The 24,535-nt window shown below is 41.2% G+C and overlaps 1 protein-coding gene across 1 annotated transcript in view; it reads right to left on the bottom strand.

Annotated features, from left to right (window-relative positions):
* Positions 1-2,529: 2,529 nt before the first annotated feature.
* The window catches only part of efhd1 (EF-hand domain family, member D1), a gene marked incomplete at its 5' end in the record, with an annotated part of 106,358 nt that continues 84,352 nt past the window's right edge, over positions 2,530-24,535 (bottom strand). Inside the window, one exon of the mRNA XM_080025150.1 lies at positions 2,530-2,728. Within this exon, the coding sequence (XP_079881276.1) occupies positions 2,594-2,728 (135 nt within the window). The 3' untranslated portion in view covers positions 2,530-2,593. The remainder of the gene's footprint in view (positions 2,729-24,535) is intronic.

Below are 24,535 nucleotides of genomic sequence, written 5' to 3'. Positions count from 1 at the left end.
GTGCCACTCCTGTCAGCTAAGAACAGGAAACCGAGATTACAATTCGCACAGGATCACCAAAATTGGACAATAAAAGATTGGAAAAGTCTTGCCTGGTCTGATGAGTCTCCATTTCAGTTGCGACATTCAGATGGCAGGGTTCAACAACATGAAAGTATGGATTCATCCTGTCGTGCACCATTACGACAATTATTTAAAAAACTTTCCAAATACTCCAAAACCTATTGATTTTTTTTTTTTGTGATATAACTTATCTTTTCCAGTGCCAGATAGGAATTCACTCCATTTAACCATTCAGAAACGCCACAGACAGTTGTTTTTTTAATGAGCTAGCAATGCACCTTTTAGCCTCCAAAAGGCACATACCAATTCAAAATGTTTTATCATTAGTTATCACAAAATTGACAGGGTAAATATATTGTATAGGATACATAGCTTAGAATCAGTAGGCATCACTTGCCAATAATACCACCAATATTCAGTACCTCTCCAGAAGCGTGCAACCTGTGGACAGCTCTACATACAATGAAACAGTGACCCCTTCTGCTGGATACATTTAATGCACATGTTGGGAATATTGGGGTTAAAGTGGTGCAGCTTGACAGGAGTAATGTACTGTCTACTCAGCCATTTATATTGTAACAGTATAGAATGTGTGTTTACAGATTGGGTTTTTATCAAAGAGCAGGCTTCTGACCATTCTTACTGATACATTTTCATCTAAATCCATATTCCAGGCCCGTAAAATATTATTTGAAGACTCATTAGATCCGCTAAACCCCAAATTACCCTGAACAGGATAAGCTGTTTAAATAATGAATAATAGGGAATATCAGTGTATGACTTCCCAGTAATTATCCAAGCCTCCTCCATGAATGAGATGGATTCAGTGTTTTTCAATATAAGTTTTATTTATTTATTGCAATCAAGTCAAACTTTCCAATTCTGTCATGGAGTACGACAACACAATATCTAGTGCCAAAAAATATATTTCACTGACCTTTTTTAATTTATATTTGGCAACTTATAAGTCTCTGCTAAAACAAATTACAATATAAACTATTTATTTATGAAAAAATACATTGTAAATTTCCACAAAACAGTAGTAGTTATGTGAAACATACAGCAGTTCTGTAATGTGATATCTCAAACATGCTACAATAGAAATACGGTATTACAGAGCAAATTAAGGGCCAGATACATGGAAAGCACTTAATAAGAAACTAACAAGAAAAACACATTATTTCAAAGGATGCTTAGAAAATCAACTGAAAGAAACAGTTCAACATTTAGCAAAACATAAGACATTTAAAGGCATAAAGAACTTGAGAATAGTTAGCCTTGCTCTAGCTCACTGATCTTCACGGATGTCAATACTTACTATTATAATATACTATTATGATTAAGTAATTCATACTGTTATCTATAACTATACTATTGAGTGGTTCATTTAACTACACCCATTGTTACAGTGTTTACACAGAGAGGATGAAAAAAAAAATCATGACACACAAGGAAACTGTGTCAGGAACTTACAAATGATTAAAAACATCATATGCAGACCACACTGAAAAGAGCTACAATGGCGTTAACAGGTTAAAATTATCTTGAGTTGAAAAATTCCAGTTAATTTCAGAGTGACATGAAGAAAGCATACACAGAAATGCACAATACTTTTGGAGTGTTCACTAGGCTATATGTTTTCTAAGACATCTAAAGTTGTGTTTTTGCATTATTCAATTTTGTGGAACATTTGCACAAAGTCTGGTTTGAATAAACCTTGCCTGTGACATGCTATCATGTACTATGCAGTATTTTAGTCAGTATTTACTTGAATGCATCTTTCTTTTTTTGTTATGCCACATAATAAAATTAAGTGTCAAACTTATGAACAATGGCCTTGGTTAACCCATTGATGACGGCTGCTGCGCGATGCCACATTGGCTCTCCTGCCTGATGCTGCGTCGCGCAGCATTATTACTTTATCTAATTTTCATGGCCTTCCCAGCATAGAATGCACTGTCATTGGTTCAAATACACATGAGGTGGGTTTTGTTGATTTTTTTAAGACCACGTGACCACCCAAAAGTTGTGTGGTTTGCCGAAAATCATGTCAATCAAAAAAATAAAACAAAATAAAAAAAATACGCCAGCTATGTCGGCGACAGAACAGTTAGTGGCGTTTGATGCGCAGAATCAAGGTCTACTATAGACTACTGACGAAAATCACACAACACATTGCATCTATTTATTAACAATATTTAATAATTTTCTAATTCATCTAATTTTGACGATTTTTTGAAAAATGTGTTGGTTTGTAAGGGCTAAGGGAGCATGTTTAAATAAAACCTGTGAACCTTACCTTTTAAATGTATTTTATTTCATGTTTCTATGTGCTACACAGGCTTAGATATTAAGGTTTTGGTAGACTTAACAATTCATACTATTTTTTCAGAAAACCCTCAGGCATTAAGGACATGCATCCTAGATTGCCATAGTCATCAATGGGTTAAAGTGTAAGTGTAGTGTAAAGCTATTTCTAAAATCTCAATCATACTGAATGTTAGGATTGTTATCTGTCCCCTGTGGCTGGTCAAGAGCAGAAATTGGATTGCAGCTGCTTGAAGGCGGCTTGTCTTTTTTTTTTATCCTCTTCCTGTCTCTTGCGTTCTTCTTTTTCCTCTCGAATTTCAGCCTCAAACTTGCTGCCCTGAGACACAGCCTGCATCTGTCAACCCACAAAATTACAGTGTTCCAAATCATCCTGAAATCCCATGTAACCATCTATGACTGCTTTTTAATTTTAGTCTAGGAACGGGCATCCTTTTACCTGTTTAATTGATTAAAAAATTCAGAGCAGCTTTATCCCTACTAGTAATGTAAACACTTGTATTTTGTCAGAAGGCAGCGCTTGCTGTGGAACCTCTGGGTTTGGAATGATTGAGGCCAAGTGTCAGCTAAATAAAATGTAATGTAATGTAATGTAGATGTTTACCTTGGAAGATGATTATATGGCTTTTGGTTTCAGAGCTGTGACTTGTGTACCAGGGTGCAAAAGATCAAATAAACCGGAACACAAGTTCAAGATGGGTACCTTAATCTTTTGCTGGATGGTCAGAGTTCTGAGTTCTAAAATGTACAATGTTTCCTTTGTGGCACTCAGCGATACGCTTTAATTTCATGTGCACTGCAATTAAAGTTGTACCATATGTCTAACATAAATAAATTATTGAAATGATAACCCACACTATAAACTATAACCCTAATTCCAAAAAAGTTGGGACGTTATGTAAAACGTATATAAAACAGAATGTGATAATTTGTTAATCCTTTTTCACATACAATCAAGTTAAAAACAATGCAAACGCAATATAACTAATGTTTTACCCTATCTATCTATTTAATTGTTTTTCATAAATATATATGCTTATTCTATATTTGATGCCAGCAACACAGGAAAAAAGTTGGGACAGGGGCATTAAAAGACTGGGAAAGCTGTAGAATGTAAAAAATAAAATAAAAAGACCTGTTTGTTACATTACTCACATAAATATGCAAACTGATAACAGGTGTTATTATTAGGGCTGTCAAGCGATTAAAAAAATAATTTAATTAATTACAGGCTCTGTGATTAATTAATCTAAATTACTATTATTAATTATTGTCATACTTATATGACACTTGTATGTAGGGCTGGCCCGAATGCCATTTTTCAGGCTTCGAGTATTCGTTGGTTTTTCCGAGTGAATATTCGAATATTCGTTCCAGAAAAACACACCATCAAACCTACATTAATAAATGGTAAATGGACTTGACTTATATAGTGCCTTCTAGCCGATTTTCTCAGCCCCAAAGCGCTTTACATATCTTACCACATTCACCCATTCATACACACACTCATACACCGATGGCAGTAGCTGCCATGCAAGGCGCTCTCTGAACCATCGGGAGCAATTTGGGGTTCAGTGTCTTGCTCAGGGACACTTCGACATGTGGCGGGGAGACGGGGGATCGAACCTCCGACCCTGCACTCCAGAGGCGATCTCCCTACCCACTTCGCCACTGCCGCCCCAATGATGCCATTGTACTCACTGAAACCGAGTGTGTGAGCCGAGACAGCAAGCTGCGTAGTTTGTTGATGCTTTAATAACTTTCAAAAGGTAGTAAAGTCGGAGTTCCTTACTTTTTCCCCGTGGAGGCGAACAGCTGTTTTTCCATTGCAAATCAGCTGTCCTCCGCGCCATCGTAACCCGTACAGGAGCTTATCAATTCATCCAGGAACGTGCATCTTTTCGGCGATTTATAAATCCATACAAAGATCCAATATTGATAGTTTTTGTGTCCATAATATATTCATTGTTGACCGCGTATTCCCATGAAGCAAGCAAGTCACGATGATGGGCGATAGCAGCGCTGCATTAGGAACGTAAACAAACAGCTAAGGTAAGCTAACGTTAGCATTACGCCAAGCATTAGGCTACTTTTCCTTCCAAAATCGCGCTAATGTTGTGGTATAGAGTTAAGAGGAACACATACTCTATTCTTCCTCCATCTCTCTCTCCCTACTGCGCTTGGTGCCGCTTTTAGTTTGCCTCGCTCTGGTAACATCACGTAGCCTACAGCTGATATCACCAGTTGCACTCTGAAAGGACAGCGGCCAACTAGGTCAAAGTTCAAGTAATTTGATCATATATTAAATGAACATCTAATGTGTATTTTACAATTGTTGTATAACTTGTGTATATAATTATTATTTTCTGACTAAATATGTTGCAGTTTGAGGTACTTTTGCAAAAAAAGTTAAAAAATAAAACGAATATCCCGAATACTGAATTGAGCTCCGAATACTAATTTAACAAACAAATACTCGGATATTCGAATAATTCGGGCCAGCCCTACTTGTATGCCTGTTTATAAACAACTGTATAGGCTTTTCTCTCTCTCTCAACTACTAGCGCCGGAAAAAATACACAAAAAAAACAAGCAGGCTAAATGACGACTGTCTATCTCCCACAACAGACAGCGCAGCACTGCAACACAGGTGCGCATATCCTATGCCGACTCAACATCGTCCTACTCATAGCCAAACATATTAGCTGGATCCCATTACAGAGGCCGCATCCTTGGAAGGACGCGGTCTCGCGGTCTATGAAGGCTATAGCCTATGAAGGCCGATTCGAAGGCCGGTTCCAAGGCCAACGAGCGTTGTTAAACGAGATGGTCTCCGTCTCGCTCTGTTTACGAGCATTTCCGGTTTACGTAACAAGTCGTGACGACTCGCCGCTCCTGTGCTGCCTAGCAACCCTGATTGCTGCCAACGGAAACAGCCCTGTCAACGGAGGAAAAAAGAAAAAGAAGTTGCCTACCAGACGAAAAGAAAAAAAAGTACAAGAAAAAAGAAAGGAATATAAAAGTTAAGAAGATGGAGCAACACGTTGCTGTTTTGTTATTTTTTATTTTATGCCATCTCTGAAAAAAACGCAATAAATCTTGGGATATGTTGGGCCGCGAAGGATACATCTGATGCAGCCTTCAAAACCGTGAAACGAAGGCTGCATTTCTCGGCCGCATATGAGGAGCCTTGCAACTTACTTACTTACTGCCCTTTATGCCTAGTGGCATGTAGGGCAGCAACAAAGGATCTCCACTCCTGTCTGTTTTGGGCAAGCTTTTGGATAGAACTCCAGGTCTGCTTCATGGCTTTCAGTTCTTTCTCCACTGGGTCGTCCTCTCTTTCGAGTGCCTTCAGGTGTCCAATGTAGGGCGGTTCTTGTAATGTAATCCTGTTCTTTTCGCATGATTTATCCAATCCATCTCCACCGCCTTCTTGTAATAATGGTCTCTATACTTTCTTGGTTTGTCCGAGCAAGTAATTGCTGGTTGGAGATGGTGTTAGGCCAGAAGATACGTAAGATTATTCTGAGATTTCTTGTGTGGAATGCAGAGATCTTGGAAAGGTCTTTCTCTGTCATCCTCCAGCATTCAGAGCTGTATAATAAGGTGGAGAGAACACAGCTCTGGTATAACTTGAGTTTGAGCCTTGCAAGGAGCCTTGCAAATGGAACAACCTTTGCGCGCCGCTATGACGCAATCGGTCTTCAAATTGCAGCCTTCGTAGACCGCAACCCCTGTATTGAGATTCACCCATTGACACACACACACACACACACACTAAGGGGGAAAAAAAGACAGGCATATGCTAGGAAGAGTGAGAGCAGACAAAATTGAGACACGGAGGAAGATTGAACCTACATTGTTAATTAGGCACCCACTAAATCATTGCACAGACAATGCGGAGAATAACATAGACGTATTCCTATACCTTCATGCTCATTTGCCCGGAGCAGCCCATACAACGTCCATAGAGCCCTTTCTATGCTTCTTTCTTCACTTCTTTCTTCACTTCACTTCACTCTCTTTAATCCCATGCGGACCGTGTGCGCAAGCTACAGGTGCAGCTCCGCTATCGTCTCACCTCTTTTGCACCGGATCAAAGGGCAATAAAGAAGTGCGTTTAATCTGCGTTAATTTTTTTAATCGCGTTAATTTTTCTGTGATTAATTAATCGAAATTAACGCGTTAATTTGACAGCCCTAGTAATTATCATGAATGGATATATACAGTATCTCACATTTCTTCAAATATTTCATTATATCTTTTCATGGGACAACACTGAAGAAATGACACTTTGATACAATGTAAAGTATTCAGTGTACAGCTTATATAACAGTGTAAATTTACTGCCCCTCAAAATAACTCGACACACAGCCATTAATGTCTAAAGTGCTGGCAACAAAAGTGAGTACACCCCTAAGCGAAAATGTCCAAATTGGGCCCAAAGTGTCAATATTTTGTGTTGCCACCATTATTTTCCAGCACTGCCTTAACCCTCTTGGGCATGGAGTTCACCAGAGCTTCACAGGTTGCCACTGGAATCCTCTTACACTCATTCATGACAGCATCAAGGAGCTTGTGGATACTGGAGACCTTGCGCTCCTCCATCTCCCGTTTTAAGAAGCCCCAAAGATGCTCAATAGGGTTCGGGTCTGGAGACATGTTTGGTCAGTCCATCACCTTTACCCTCAGCTTCTGAAGCAAGGCAGTGGTCGTCTTGGAGGTGTTTTTGGGGTCGTTATCATGTTGGAATACGGCCCAGTTCCCGAAGGGAGGGGATCATGCTCTGCTTCAGTATTTCACAGTACATGTTAGTGTAGTGAATATGTACATGGGTTCATTCATTCATTAAGACTTGGTTTCTGACCAAGCAAAAATGTTTGTGTCCCAACCCCCCAACATTCCTCTGGTTGAAGCCAAGGCTTTATCTGTGTTTTCACACCTTGTAGTTGCTCTGTCCTGACCCAAGACAGGATGTCCCACATGACTCCTGTCTCTTCTGCCATTGGTCAGAAGTCTTTTGCTGTTTTTGATAACAGCGAGTGAGCTAAACAGCTCAGTCTCTCTCTTCTCCCCGCAACCTCAAGGAAGGAGATCTGCTCTCTGCTCTTCGTCATGCACCATCCGAGGTGCTGAAGCTCTCTTCTCCTCTCCTCCACCAAGGGAGGTTGGAGGACGCTCAGCTTGGCCTACCAACAAAGGAGGCTAGCACGCTCTCTCCTGCCTTGCTAACCACCCCAGACCGGGGGTAGCTCAACCTTCTGGACCCCGACTCTCTGCTCTCCCTGATCTGACAGGCTGACCCCCCACCCCTTCAGCAATGCTGGCAGCACTCATACGTCAATTTTCCAAAGCCAACCTCTGGATATGACGCTGAGCATGTGCACTCAACCTTCATAAACTGGGCTGCAGGGCAGTATTGCAACATGATAACGACCCCAAACACACCTCCAGGACGACCACTGCCTTGCTAAAGAAGCTTAGGGTAAAGGTGATGGACTGGCCAAGCATGTATCCAGACCTAAACCCTATTGAGCATCTTTGGGGCATCCTCAAACGGAAGGTGGAGGAGTGCAAGGTCTCTAATATCCACCAGCTCCGTGATGCTGTCATGAATGAGTGTAAGAGGATTCCAGTGGCAACCTGTGAAGCTCTGGTGAACTCCATGCCCATGGGTTAAGGCAGTGCTGGGAAATAATGGTGGCAACACAAAATATTGACACTTTGGGGCCAATTTGGACATTTTCACTTAGGGGTGTACTCACTCTTGTTGCCAGCAGTTTAGACATTAATGGCTGTGTGTCGAGTTATTTTGAGGGGACAGTTAATTTACACTGTTATACAAGCTGTACACTGACTACTTTACATTGTATCAAAGTCTCATTTATTCAGTGTTGTCCCATGGAAAGATATAATGAAATATTTGAAGAAATGTGAGGGGTGTACTCACATTTGTGAGATACGGGGCCGGTTTCACAGACAGGGCCTAGATTAAGCCAGGAGTAGGCCTTAATGTGGACTAGTTAAACTGGGACGTTGAAGTCACTTTCATAGATATGGCTTGGTTAGTCTGAGACTATGAAGTCCTGGAGTAAGGTAAGTAAGCCTGATTGTTAACACCTGCCCATGAGCACATGCTGCTGGTCCAACGGTGATCATAAAAACCCGGAGTGGAGCAGAAACACCATTGCTTGTGAGAAAAAACAATGGCAGAGGCTAAAAAAATCCCGTCAATAAACTTTAATGAATTTGAAAAAAATCTCTTAAAAAAATAGTTTGAAACCATCCGGTTATTGAATCTAAAAGCCATACTGCTGGGACTGAGCAAATAAATAGTTGGGCCGCAATTTGCAACAAATTCAATAAATGAAAATGTTACTAAGAACAATACACCAACTTCAGGTTATCTTCATTATTATCGGTATTTCACATCTTTCTCATTTATAATTTTGACATTATATTTAATGATATCTGCACTGATAGACTCTGTAGAAAAACCCGAATCTCGCTTTAAAGAAGAGTTTGCCACAACCTTTCAACAAAGGACAACAAAGATGACGTTGCATGAAAGTTAGCCCGAGAATTCCATGAACAGAAAATGCAATATCTGAAGGAAGTATGACATGAAAATTAAAATTCTACAGGTGGAATTGGACATTATTCAACCTTTATTTTACCAGGCAAAATTGCTTGAGGTCTAATGACCTCTTTTCCGAGCAAGGCCTGGCCAAAATGGCAGCAGCTAGAATGAATGAAATACAGTGGATTGAAAAAGTATTCATACCCCTTGAACTTTTCCACATTTTGTCACGTCACAACCACACACGTACATTTATTTTATTGGGATTTCATGTGATAGACCAACACAAAGTGGTGCATAATTGTGAAGTGGAATGAAAATGAAATATGATTTACAATTTCTTTTATAAATAAAAAAATGAAAAGTGTGGCGTGCAAAAGTATTCAGCCCCCCTGAGTAAATACATTGTGGAACCACCTATCGCTGCAATTACAGCTCCAAGTCTATTTGGGTATGTCTTTACCAGCTTTGTACATCTACAGACTGACATTTTTGCCCGTTCATCTTTGCAAAATAGCTCGAGCTTCAGATTCAGCGTCAGATTGGATGCAGAGTGTCTGTGAACAGCAATTTTAAAGTCTTTCCAGATATTCTCAATTGGATTTAGGTCTGGACTTTGACTGGGCCATTCTAACACATGACTATGCTTCAAAACCATTCCATTGTAGATATGGCTGTATGTTTAGGGTAGTTGTCCTCATTGAAGGTGAACCTCCACCCAGTCTCAAGTATTTTGCAGACTCTAACAGGTTTTTCTGCCCTGTATTTGGCTCAATCCATCTTCCCATCAACTCTGACCTGCTTCCCTGTCCCTGCTGAAGAACAGGACCCCACAGCATGATGCTGCCACCACCATGTTTCACGGTAGGGATGGTGTTTTCAGGGTGATGTGCAGTGTGTGTTTTTCGCCACACATTGCATTTTGCATTTAGGCCAAAAACTTCAAGTTTGGTCTTATCTGAATCTGCTGCGTCCGTCAAATGTTTTGTGGCAAGGGTTGGAGGAAGGTGCTCAGGTCAGATGAGACCAAAATTGAAGTTTTTTACAGTTGTGTAAACTGTACTTTACAGAACAAGTTGGAATTAGCTTTTTACAGTGCCAAGTCTGAAAAAGGTATAGCAATTCCAATCTGTTTGCTGCTCCCTGCGAAGGTCACCCAGTCACTCGACTAGATCCCGACTGTTTGCTGTCTTGGCTCAAAATGGTGGAACGAGCTACCCATTGACATCCAAAGTCTGCATCCCGGAGCTAGAGTGGAAAGGAGCTGAAGAGGAAAGGGGAGGAGTTTGATGGGAAAGGGGAGGGACTGCATAGGAACACGGAGGGGTTTGAGGGGTAAAGGGGAGGGACTTGATATGAAATGGGAGCATCTGTGGGGAAAGGGCTTGGTGGGAAAGGGGAGGAGTTGGATAGGAAAGGGGCTGCATAGGAAGTGGGAGGAGTTGGATGGGAAATGGGAGGGGCTGGAGGGAACAGGGGAGGAGTTGGTGAGAAAGGGGAGGGACTGCATGGGAACTGGGAGGGTTTGAAGGGGAGGGACTTGATATGAAATGGGAGGATCTGTGGGGTAAGGGCTTGGTGGGAAATGGGAGGAGTTGGATGGGAAAGGGGCTGCAGAGGAAGTGGGAGGAGTTGGATGGGGAAGGGGAGGGACTGGAGAGGAAATGGGAGGAGCTGGAGGGGTGGGAAAGGGGAGGGACTGCATAGGAACTGGGAGGGTTTTGAGGGGAAAGGGGAGGGACTTGCTATGAAATGGGAGGATATGTAGGGGAATGGGAGGGACTTGGTGGGAATGGGGAGGAGTTTGATTGGAAAGGGGAGGGGCAGCAGAAAAGCACTGCAACGCGTGGTAAACAGCTGCAAAGACCATTGGTGCCCCACTCCCTTCCATGTAACACACATACATCAGCCACCCCACTCACAGTCTTTTCAACCTCCTGCCCTCTGGAAGAAGGTATCGGAGCCTCCGTTCCCACACCACCAGACTAAAAAACAGCTTCCTCCACCAAAATGTTAGGAAGCTTAATTTTCTCCCCTCTCTCCCCTCAGCCACATCTACCAGGCTGTCAGAAAGCTGAATCCCCCCCCTCCTTTCTACACTCTGGACAAACTGTCTTTTGCACTATTATTAGTATTAATATTACTACCACTACAAACCATACGGACTGAGATTGCTGCTATTTTTTCTATTTATTCATTTAATAATGACTGTCTTTGTATGCACTATACCGGTATGAATACATCCTACAGAACTTTTTGTGGAGGAGCTGGATGGGGGGAGGAGTCGGTGGGGAAAGGGGAGGAACTGTTTATAAAATGGGAGGGACTGGTGGGGAAAGGGGAGGTAGGGCTCAACAATAAGGATTGCCCGACGTCCCGGGGCAAGTAAAACGCCACGTCGGGCCAGTAACTATGACAACCCACTTGCCCGAACGGGAAACCGGGAGTCTTCCCGAAATTATTGATTTTTTTTTTTTTAATAATAATTACATTTTTTATAGCGCTGAATAAAAGTCAGCTATCTACTTTTCATATACAGTATCTCACAAAAGTGAGTACACCCCTCACATTTCTTCACGTTTTTCTTTATATCTTTCCATGGGACAACACTGAATAAATGACACTTTGATACAATGTCAAGTAGTCAGTGTACAGCTTGTATAACAGTGTAAATTTACTGTCCCCTCAAAATAACTCGACACACAGCTATTAATGTCTAAACTGCTGGCAACAAAAGTGAGTACACCCCTTAGAAAAAATTTACAAATTGGGCCCAAAGTGTAAATATTTTGTGTGGCCACCATTATTTTCCAGCACTGCCTTAACCCTCTTGGGCATGTAGTTCACTAGAGCTTCACAGGTTGCAACTGGAACCCTCTTCCACCCATTTATGACAGCATCACAGAGCTGGTGGATATTAAAGACCTTGCGCTCCTCCACCTTCTGTTTGAGGATGCCCCAAAGATGCTCAATAGGGTTTAGGTCTGGAGACAGGCTTGGCCAGTCCATAACCTTTACCCTCAGCTTTTTTAGCAAGCCACTGGTCGTCTTGGAGGTGTGTTTGGGGTCGTTATCATGTTGCAATACCACCCTGCGGCCCAGTTTACAAAGGTTGAGTGCACGTGGTCAGCGTCGTACACAGAGGTTGGCTTTGGAAAATAGACGTATGAGTGCTGCCAGCATTGCTGAAGGGCTTGAAGGGGTGGGGGGTCAACCTGTCAGTGCTCAGACCATACGCCGCACTCTACATCATACTGGTCTGCATGGCTGTCATCCCAGAAGGAAGCCTATTCTAAAGAATGATGCACAAGAAACCCCACAAAAAGTTTGCTGAAGACAAACAGACTACGGACATGGATTACTGCAACCATGTCCTGTGGTCTGATGAGACCAAAATACATTTATTTGGTTCAGATGGTGTTAAGAGTGTGGAGCGGCAACCAGGTGAGGAGTACAAAGACAAGTGTGTCTTGCCTAGAGTCAAGCATGGTGGTTGGAGTGTCATGGTCTGGGGCTGCATGAGTGCTGCCAGCACTGGGGATCTACAGTTCATTGAATTCTAACATGTACTGTGACATACTGAAGCAGAGCATGATCCCCTCCCTTCATAAACTGGGCCGCAGGGCAGTACTGCAACATGATAACGACCCCAAACACCCCTCCGAACGACCACTGGCTTGCTAAAGAAGCTGAGGGTAAAGGTTATGGACTGGCCAAGCATGTCTCCAGTCTTAAACCCTATTGAGCATCTTTGGGGCATCCTAAAACGGGAGATGGAGGAGCGCAAGGACTCTAATATCCACCAGCTCCTTGATGTCGTCATGAATGGGTAGAAGAGGGTTCCAGTTGCAACCTGTGAAGCTCTAGTGAACTACATGCCCAAGAGGGTTAAGGCAGTGCTAGGAAATAATGATTGCAAAACAAAATATTGACACTTTGGGCCCAATTTGGACATTTTTTCTTAGGGGTGTACTCACTTTTGTTGCCAACAGTTTAGACATTAATGGCTGTGTGACGAGTTATTTTGAGGGGACAGTAAATTTACACTGTTATACAAGCTGTACACTGACTACTTGACATTGTATCAAAGTGTCATTTATTCAGTGTTGTCGCATGGAAAGATATAATGAAATATTTGAAGAAATGTTAGGGGTGTACTCACTTTTGTGAGATACTGTAGAACTGGTGCTCATTACCAGTTCTTAGGCCAAAGGTAACTTTATTTGTACCCGAGGGTAGATTTGGTTTCAGCGAAAAAAGAATTGGCTGCTTACACACACGCAGACAACATTAACAACATCGACAGACAGTGACATAAAAGCAACAACAGTGCTCCAGACATAGGAATATAGATTAAAAGCATACAAAAAGGTATTACTATCAAAGCCATCATGGCAGATACAAAAAACAAGGTCAGAATAAATAAATAGATGAAGAAGGCCGTACAGTCCATAGGTTAATAAGTTAGTGTGTAGCTTAATTAATTACTTACTATTTAAAGCTGCAGTTGAGAGTTTTTTCACTGTAATATTTGGCAAAACTGTCATAATAGCCATTCAGCTATATGTAGGTGAAGTGGTCTGAAAATATTTTTTTATCACTTTGCTCCCCCCTGCCTCTGTGTGCTGCCCCCCAAAATTGCCACCGCTCATGTTAATTTTGACCAATCAGAGCGAGGTCAGATTCTCCGTTCTTATTGGCTGTGGGACCTTGGCAACGACGTTGATGCGTCAGTTGCGTGAGCGTTCACGACCCTAGCAGTCTGACACTAGCCTACTGTTTGGTACAAGGCTACTACGGCGGACAGCGAGTAGCAATGTCTTCACAAACGAACCCTCAATTTACCATTCCCAGGATACTAACAACTAACACCGCTAAGACAGCAAAAAAACGAGGAAAGACGAATGTTGAAAAGTTAACTGCTGAAAGGGAGACGGAGTGAGCTTGAAAAAAAAGTACAACGGCCATGTCTTCTTGCCCTATGACATCAAGACCTCTCCGACCGCGACCTCGTCCCCTTCCTCTGCCTGCCGCTGGCCCCATATAGCCCTCGTCCTGTGATCAGTGTTGCCAACTCAAAGCGATTTTGTCGCTATATTTAGTGACTTTTCAGCCCCCCTGGCGACTTTTTTTTTCTTCAAAACAGCAACAAATCTAGCTTTTTTTTCTGGTGTTATTGGTGACTTTTTTCGCCAAAGCAAGTATCATCTCTTCTCAACGAGCAGCGGGAGCACTGACACGCAGCCCGCTCCTCGCGCAGCAGCCCCGAGCTGAGAGGTGTATCTCCTGCTCTGACCGCAGCTGGGAGGGGCTGCTGCGCGAGGACCGGGCCGTCTGTCAGTGCTCTGTGACGGGCCAGGAGCCTCCCGCTGCTCGTTGAGAAGCGTTAAAAGTGATATTTGCTTCGGCGAAAAAGTCACCAATTACACCAGAAAAAAAGCTAGATTTGTCGCTTGTCGCTGTTTTGAAAAAAAAGTCGCCAGGGGGGCTGAAAAGTAGCTAAATCTTTTATTTTTTAATGGTTATCCTTAATGTTGATTAGCTTAATGATCAGTTAAATAAATCAATATTAATATAACCTAGTCAAAAATAATCATTTCATAAAATAATGTAATAAAACTATTACTATTATACTTATAAATCTGATAATATGACCACGATACTGAAGGTTAAAAGAAGTCTTGACCTGTCAGAGGTTGATTTGCCAATAATATCCACACAAATAAATCACAAAAGACTTCTGGTTACAATATAAGCAAGTTTATTTTAACAATAATGAAACTTAAGGTAACACCATCTCTTATACAAGCACAGAAAATTATACTTAAACTATCAAACTTCATAAAAGGAACGTCTAGAACAAATTGTATTTCCATACACCAGTATCTGTGTGTATGTGCAGTGTTGTGCCTGAACTAGGGGTGGGAATCTCTTGGCACCTCACGATTCGATTCCGATTCAGGTCAACGTTTCGATTCAAAATCGATTTTCAATGCATCTCAATGCAAAACATTTTTTATGTACATACCCATGTGTGAATTTCAAAAATATATTTATATGCACATCTGAGTTTGCTACTCGGAGTTTGCTAATCACTTCCTACTTTTGTGATGATCATTAAAGACAGTCAACAGATGAATTGCCTTCTCTAATATTGTATTAAGAGAAAAGCTTTTCTTGTCACAAATATGACTTTCTATGAACAGTGCAATAATCAATGCAGCTTTCAACACAATATGGAAGTATGTAAAAACTAAACCGATTCAGTTTTATTTTATTTCTAATCTCGTAAATCATGTTTCTATAGGATTTCTATTCTATTATCTATTATTTTCTATGTCATTTCAACATATTGTACAAAAAGTATGGCTTGGAATTCAGCTCTCATACAAAAACGTAAACAGAGATAAAGCCGGTGCAGGTCATGGGTTTGCTGCTCTCTGCCCTTTTGAAGCCACTTTGGAGACAACTCGCACATGTGTGCTGTGCATGCGCAATGGCGCAGGAAGTATTAGTATTTACAAAAAAAATAAAATTATTAACTTTTCTGAATCGATTCAGAATCGTCCGAGAGAGAATCGATATTAATCGGAAAATCGATTTTTTTCCCCACCCCTAGCCTGAACGCGTTCATGAACTCGTTCATATTGGGGGCGAACGTTTTTGCGAACACGCTCATTCTGGCGTTTGTGAACGGCGCTCTTACAGTCGTTCAATCGTTCATCGAGTGCCAGATTTCCATAGAAAACCCCAGCTAAAAGACATCGTAAACAGCCCTTAATATGTAGCTGAAAAACACCCAATCTGGCAACACATGCCACCACAGCGTCATCAAAATGCGAAACACCGCGGGAAAAAAACAAAAACAAATGAATGCAGCAGCGCTTACTCAGACCCATGACTCAGACCATGGACCTAGCCTCAGGTTCTACCTCTTCTTCGTATGATTGTTACCTACCTCAGATTGTGTTTGTGTTAATAAGTATGTCAACACATCTTCAGCGGCCTCATTTATAAAGCTTTGCGTGGGATTCACGTGGAAGCTGGCGTACGGAAGAAATGTAGGATGTACGTGCGAACAAAAATATTCGGATTTATAAAACAGTGCGCACTCACGTCCTACACCCGTTTCCCTTTATAAATCACAATCAACTCTAAATGTGGCGCAGCCTTTGCGGGCTTCACGTACCGCCCATATTTACCCATGCATAGTCATCGACACGCCCAAATTAATATCATTTACTGAGTGCATGAAGGCGGTAGTGGCAATCGCCGACTGAAAGGGAAATGGAAAAATAGACTCCACATGGTGTGGATCACTGCGGTCACGCCGAAGTACCCATTGGAGAAGTGGCGAACAGGGAAAATATAGTTTTGTGGCAGTGTGAGCGTAAAGGCGTCAGAGTGCAGCCTGTGGCGATCTCTGTGAACACTGTGGCCGAAATAAAAAGAAGTGATCCGGCATAAAAGTGGACGCAAACAAGTGCATATCCTCACACAACAGTGTTTGTGCCACAAGCGGGGGACACTGAGACCCCCCATGAGATACAGATTCGGAGAATTCATCCCGGGGCAGTGACGGGCGGCGGAGGGTTAATAATAAACTTCACAGTCCCTTTCAAAACACAATTGCGAAGTGCTTAAACACAAAGAAAAACACATAGATAAAACGGACTAAAAGCCGTGAAAAAAAATCATGTGATGTACAGTAGGCTTATCATCAGTGTATGAAAAGGTGCACTCCTGTCTGCCTGACTGAGGCATCGAGAACAGCGTCAGTGTAAAAGTAATAGGCTGTATTCCACCTCAATATTATCAGAATTAATTCCACAACATGCAGATAGGTTATTCTTTAATAACTGCAGAGCTTATTCGAACGTTGCTGTTTTGTTTTTATTTGTACTCATATATCTCCATTTGTAGGCTATGTAAGATCCTAATTCGTTTTGTTTTTGTTGGTATCACTCCATGGAAAAATCCGTGGAGGCATTTGTTCATTTAGTTGTAAGAATGGCTTCATCCGTTTTGCAAAGGAACTCTCAATATATGATAGACCTACATGGCTTATAATAGGCCTATCTGGATGAATTTTACACTAACACATTCGTTCTCGCACTTCATACATGTGCCGACGGAGTCGCCGTTTCTCCTTTCAACACTTTCTGTGCGTGGGTCAGAGTTTGCGTGGAGGACCGCACATCTTCCCGTCAAGTTTGGTTTTTATAAATCCCAATATTTGCTTAGAAATTGGTGTGCGCCCTCTTCTGGGCGTACGCCACGTTTATAAATGAGGCCCCTGGACTTTGTTGTTAACAGTAGGCCCTATACTGCAGTTTAGAATGGTCTCCTTGAGGGTTTTACTATTTTAAAAGGTCACATATTATGCTAAATGCACTTTTTAAATGTGTTCTAACATATCCATGGGTCCACGGTGTTCCTAGAGACTGCCAAAATATTTAAAAAAATAACAATCTCTCCTTTTCTCTCTCTCCCCCTTTCTGAAACCCCCACCCCTCCCCCCCAATATACTCCAGTCAGAATTCTCCTCGTTTCTGACCTCACAAACTGGAAAGCCAGAAGCTTCCACTGTGCAGCCCACACCCCTATTTCTTATTGGTCCACGGCCCTGACAGACAGAGGGCGAGGCGTATCTGGCTTCGCTTCCGGACAGGGGGCGGGGGGAGCTTAAAGATTGTATATTTACGAGGGGAGCTGCAGCTCTTTTAAAAAAAATAGGCTATTGTGAGATTAGCTGAACATCAGCATAGTACAATAAATTATCTGAAAGTTTTTTTCAGCAAACAATTAAAGAAAAACGTATTAGGGACCACTAAGACCATAGAATATGGTGTATAATAGTACCGAAAAGTGTATAATATGGGACCTTTAAGTTGTAGGCTAATTTGTTTGTACAGTAGAACCTGCCTGGTATATTTTTCAGTATTGCTTTCTTTGAATGAAATTTCATGTGAATTGTTTCCAGGTTTGGAAAATTATAAAAATGGAAAAACTTTTGCACCTTAACCGTTTTTGTTTGAATAATTCTTCATTAAAAAGACCATCAAACAGCAACTTATTTTTTATTTTATTTTTATTTTATTTATTAGGGACAGTGCATATTCATGAACAGCTGTAAAAATGCCAGATTTGAGCAAAAATGCTAGATTTCATCTGTTGTCCCTGGCATGCAAAGAAATATAGGTTAAAAAAAAAGAATACATATACAAAGTATATATATAGAATACATATATCACAAGAAAATAAAAGAGTTTAAAGGTGGTCACAGATTTGGTTTTCTTGTATCCACTGTTTGAGGTGTGTTTTGAAGGTTGAATAATTTTGTGAGTCTCTTATTGTGAGTGGGAGAGTATTCCAATATTTAGTTCCTTTGACTGACAGAACAGTTTGTCCGAATGTTGTACGTCTGTATGGGACGTCCCAGTCTCCTCGGGCTATGGCCCTGGTGCCAGTCCCACTCGCAGACTTCAGCTTAATAAAATCTTTCAAAGGTGGAGGAGCAAGTCTGTGCAAAATTTTATATATACAGTCATATGAAAAAGTTTGGGAACCCCTCTCAGCCGGCATTATAATTGACTCTGCTTTCACAAAAAAAAGATAAAAGTGGTATGTCTTTAATTTACCAGGAACAGCTAACTACTGGGATGTTTTCCAAACAAAGATTTTTTGAAAAGCAGTATTTGGTTGTATGAAATAAAATAAAATGTGAAAAACTGGCTGTGCAAAAATATGGGTACCCTTGTGGTTTTGTTAATTTTAATGCCTGTAACAGCATGTAAAACTGATGACTTTAAACACAAAGTTGGTTGGATTATGTTGTTAAGCCTTGAACCTCATAGAAATGTCTGAGAAAATGTATTTTAGGTGCCTAAATGCAAGTTGCACTTCTTTTTGACTCTCTGCTGAAGTGAGACAGAATGGGATCATCAAAACTGCTCCCAAAAGATCTTAAAAACAAAGATTATTCATTATCTTGGTTTAGGGGAAGGCTACAAGAAGCTTTCCCAAAGGTTTCAATTGTCAATTTCTACTGTAAGGAACGTTGTCAGGGAATGGAAGGACACAGGCACAGTTGCAGTTAAACCCAGGTCTAGCAGACCAAGAAAAGTACAAGAGCGGCATATGCGGCGGATTGTGAGAATGGTTGCACACAACCCAAAGATCACCTCCAAAGACCTGCAAGAACATCTGGCTGCAGATTGTGTATCTGTACATGGTTCAACAAATCAGTGCAATGTTGCCGGCTGAGAGGGGTTCCCAAACTTTTTCATATGACTGTAAAACATGCATTTTTAAAATAAACAAAGTTATGAAAATTTAATAAATGATGTTTATCTAAAACAATGCAATGGTGAAACGAAAATGGCTTTTTGTCAAAGATTTTTATGGCCTTTTTAAAAAGGGATTGTATTGGTTTTAGTGTTGTGACAGCAGCAAGTGACCATGTGGTTATACAGTATTCAATATGTGAAAAAATCATCGAGTGTAAAAACATTCGAGCAGCATTAGTAGTCATGAAGGATCTTACTTGTCTGAAATTGTATATACTAAAATTTACAGTCTTTGTTAATTGTTTGATATGTTTTTTAAATGTTAATGTTGGGTCCAAAGTTAGGCCCAAATATCTAAACTCATTAACTAAACTAAGTTCTACACCGTCCAGGTAAACGCCAGACTGCTGAAGACTGGTTGGCTGTTTAGTGAACATCATGCAGACTGTTTTCTTAGCATTTAGTTGGAGACATGAATCTTTGACCCAGCTTTGCACTTGGGTCATGGCTGTTGTTAAAATTTGTGAAACTTCATGAGTATTCCTGCCCTGTGTAAAAACAACTGCATCGTCAGCATACATTTGAATGTTTACATTTCTACACACTTCCGGTAGGTCATTTATATACATAGTGAATAAAATAGGCCCCAAAATACTCCTTTCCCAACACTGTGTGTGTGTGTGTGTGCGTGCGTGCGTGCGTGCGAGAAGGGAACCAGATGGTGCACTACAAAGACATGGTGGCAGTTTTAGAGAACTACCAAGATGGCGGACAATCTCGTGAGAGTTGGAAGTCGCGTAAGACTTTGAGACAGTCTTTAACCAATGGGGGAAATTCACTTGCAGAAAATCAAACACAACAATAAAATCATAAAATCAAAATGCGGAAAGTTTGAATTCCAACGCAATCTTTACAATTACAGTCAACACTCGTGTATACGTTAACACTACGGGAGTGGAGTATGACGTGTGAGAGTGTGTGTGAGAGAGAGAGAGAGAGATAGCGAGCGCTTTTAGCACCCAGGAGGAGGGAGAGAGGAGCGGATGGGTGTTAACAAAGGCACCAACAGTAGCCTATTCCCAGCAGGGGAACAATGAAACCAAAAACACTTTTCCGTTGAGGAAAAGAAAGAATGAAAAAGCACAGTATCAAACATTCAAAATCAAAATCAAACAGTTTAGCGATCACTTAACAAGTACATCTATCTAAACCTATATCTGCCCAGATAATTTAAGCCTTACTTGGAGAACGCATCCAGCGTTCTTGAATCTCATCCTTTATGGTCCGGGTGGGCGATTCCGCAGTCATGAAAAAAAGGGAAAGATTTGGTCCACCTGTCTCTGTGCTTGCCAACTAAATGGACAATTCTGAGTCCGCGACCTCGGTGGGACCAGAATAGTAGTCGACGTTTTGAGGAGGATTTGAGCGTGGGTCACCTGCACTCCTTGTGATCACAGTTTAAAATAAAAAAGTACCGGTGTTTCTCGATTTGCTTCACTGAAGCCTTTAACAAAGTCAGTCAATCAGATCTTTACCGCGGCCAGCTGATAAATAAGATTTTTTTTCTTTTGTTAAGAAAAAGGAGGGAAAGTCCTTTGTTGCTTCAAAACAGAGCATCCTCAATGTTTTGCAAACAAATTCACGATCAAAGAGGAAGGATAACGCTGTGGATGGCTATTTATACGACTCGGAAAAGGTTAAGCCTCCTGTGGACAGGTGACCAACCACAGGGTAGGAGGAGGGGTCCAGCGACCTCTCTGGCCTTTCAGGTGACACCTGAGGTTTCTGTCACCAGATTCAAACTTGCAAGGGAGGGGTGGCTTACATCCAGTTTCGGCCTGAGCTGGGTCCACCCTGCTGTTCACCATGAGGTGAAAGCATGTTGAGCTAATTTGTAGCCCTTTCAGGTAAAAGCTATGTGGCTCCTGCTACACATAATACCCCATAATGAAAACTTTAAAAAAAGTTTGAGATTTTTGCAAGTTTATAAAAATAAAAAAAAATTAAATGTAATTTGTACATAATAAGCATCACACCATTTGCTCAATACTTTGTTGTGGCACCTTTTGCATCAATTACAGCCTCAAGTCTTTTGGAATATGAAGCCACAACCTTGGCACACCTACAGTATCTTTGGCCATCTTCCACCATTCCTCTTTACAGAACCTCTCGAGCTCCATCAGGTTGGATGGGGAGCGTCAGTGCACAGCCATTTTCTAGGCTCTGGCTGGGCCACTCTAGGACATTCACAGAGTTGTCTTGAAAGATGAACCGTCGCCCCAGTCTTTGGTCAAGATAATCTGGAGCAGGTTCTTGCCACCACCATGCTTCACGACATGGTGAAATGTGGAAAAAGTGAAGCGCTGTGAATACTTTCCGTATGCACTGTATTTCCAAATTCAATACATAAACATAGAGCAGCATTGAAAATTAAGAAAATAAATATTGTAGGCCTACACTAGCATGCTGTTTTAAAAGTAACTCAATAGTTGAAATAAGAAAAACAATGTGTTTTCCCCTTGAAAATAAATAAATGCATTACTCCAAAGGTCAAAGACAGAAGCAGTGTGGCACTTCTATAAACTTACAAAAACTTGCCTGGGCCATCTCTCATGCATTGATCAGACGGGCTACAATTAGCCCCCAGGCTACAATCTGGCATATTTACGTGTAGCCTACTGCTGTACATGTTCATTGTCCTGAAATAAATAAATAAATGAAACTTTTCTCTGTGCTGTCTCAGCTGTTCATGCCGATAGATAGGTTTAGTTGCCACGATGTAGAGTCTAAAATATCCTAGCTTTGCACAGCACTTATCTTTGTACAATGTCCCTGTACCTGAATCCGATTCCTAATATCTCCATAGAGCATCGCTTTTATTTTCACCACCAGTTCAGTGTCGGCTTGCACAATGCTCCTTGTTCACTCTCCCGCCTGCATGCCTTACCCCGGAATTCCACCGGCTTTGCGTGCGGTGTCCAACGGTTTTGCTCCGTGCGCCCACGTCCGTCAGCACCCACCGGCTCCGTTTTCAAAGCAGGCACGGCCAGCTCCGCTGAACAGCTGGAGTCGCAAGAACGAGGAGTTCCCGCGGTAATAAAAGTGACGGGCGATCGCTCTTGATAATATGATTCTCCTATATGGTATTTACACAACAACGAACGCACGGAAGGTTATTGTTCCCACCCGAACGAGTAAAAGAACAGTGGACATGCTTGTATGTGTCTCTGTTTTGAGATTGTTACCTGCAGTGAACACCGAGTGTCTTATTTTGAAAATTAACCAGAGGTTTTATTGTTTTGTTGGCGTCTGTGTTCCTGTCTATCTCGATGTGTTCTGTGCTACATTGATGCGGTGAGCTACGGCATCCAGCAAAAATAGAAGCAGTGCGTATTTCACCGGACAGCTGGAGCAGCAGCGGAGCAGAGAGACGGTGCAGCGGACATGGTGTAAACTCACCCACTGACTAAAGTAAAAAATTACAGCTCCGCTGCCGTGCTGGAGCGAAGAAGGACCGGAGAGGCAGCCGGTGGAATTCGGCCTTTAGTCGCACGCGACCGCAGAGCCGCAGACACACACACAGAGCAGCTGATGGTCTGTTCAGAGAGAAACACTTGGAGACACGTGCACATTTATTTACTGCAAATCGTGGCCTTTCACACAGTTATGAGCACGCACAAACACACATCACGCCTGCTAGTACATTAATTGTGCGGGCGAAACAGTAGGTTGGTAGTCAAGGGGGGGGGGGGGGGCGGGGGGGGAGGGCATCAGTAAGGCCTTAGCCATAAAGCGCTGGGGGAAAGAGTGACATATGATGTGTTTGCTGTTTGTACTGTTTTATATTGAATACATGTCGAAAAGGATTAGGAAATCACGTTCTGTTTTATTCACATTTTACATTAACCTCCAAACTTGATCAGAATTGGCGTTGTAAGTGAAACTACAGGTTTATAATGCCAAGAATGATCTTAGGAAAGTAGGGGAGACCGGGGATAGTAGGCACACGTTTTACTCTAGTGAGAATTGCTCATCACCTAAACATCTTTCAATAGTCATTCCTACATTAAATTGAAGCTTAAGGTGTTGGTTTGAAATGTGTACCCCTCACTTTTTCTAACTTATTGTAATAAAGAAGAAATGAATCATCAAAGACACTTTTACACATTGTGACAACCAACCCCATCAGGTTGTCACACACTATGAGGTTGTTTGTCACAATGTTATCTTAATGGGAATAATCTTAAAAAGAAGGCAAGAAAGCAGAACTAAATTTGAAAGTGTAATTGCATTGTCAAGTTGACAAATAGGCCTACATAATTTACTGCAGCCTTGGCAGCTGGTCTAGTTTGGGACGCAATGGGTTGTTTTGATTTTGTTGCCCTTTTTTCTTTTGCATGCAAGCTGCCTTTTCCTGCTCTATTCTTTCCTTCTCTGGGGTGTCAGTGAGGATACAGCTTGACAATTTATTTTGTTATTGGGTTCCTTTTCTGGCTGCAGCCTTTAGATAACATGTGACAACCAACCCCAACTTGAATTTCTTGCTAGCATCAAGGCCAACAACCATCTGACAACTAATTAGTTTGCTAACCACAATCTAAACTACACTGCATTCCAAATTATAAGGCAAATTAGATTTTCCAAGATTTTCCTAAATAGTCGATGAAAATCACAGTCAGTATAATTTAAGTCATCAACCGTTTGAGTATATTTCGAATTTTATTGAACAAACCTCCCAATAATAAAAGTATTTTTTTCAAAAATAAAAAACTCCAAATGCACTGTTCCAAATCATTATGCACAACAGAGTTTCAAAACATTTTATAGGTTGTAAACAACTAAAAATGGTCATTTGTTGAATTTGCAGCATTAGGAGGTCATATTTTGTGAAATCAAAAGCTATTTCAATCAAAAACATCTTAACAGGCCAAGTTACATGTTAACATGCGTTACCGATGCGGTAACGCTTTATACTAAGGTTCTTGTAGTAAGCCTTAGTTAATAGGTAATAAGGACCTTATTAGATGCTTATTAACATTAGTTTGTGTTAATAAGACTATATATAAGTGTTAATAATAACATAATAAACACGTTGACAGTGTGATTATAAGACTTTTATAAGCACTTATAAGAAACTTCTTAACTATTTATTGATTGCTTAATAGCATTAATAAAAGTCTTGTGAGTTTCTGATAGCTGTTAATAAAAGCATTACAAACCTATTTATTGAGTATTACTAACTTGCCCATTATGTCATTGTTAAACCTTTACT

Source organism: Ammodytes marinus (assembly GCF_949987685.1).
Source record: "Ammodytes marinus genome assembly, chromosome: 3".
Lineage (NCBI taxonomy): Eukaryota > Metazoa > Chordata > Actinopteri > Uranoscopiformes > Ammodytidae > Ammodytes > Ammodytes marinus.
The sequence above is the reverse complement of the archived record's forward strand: the minus strand, read 5'-3'. Positions and strand labels throughout refer to the sequence as shown.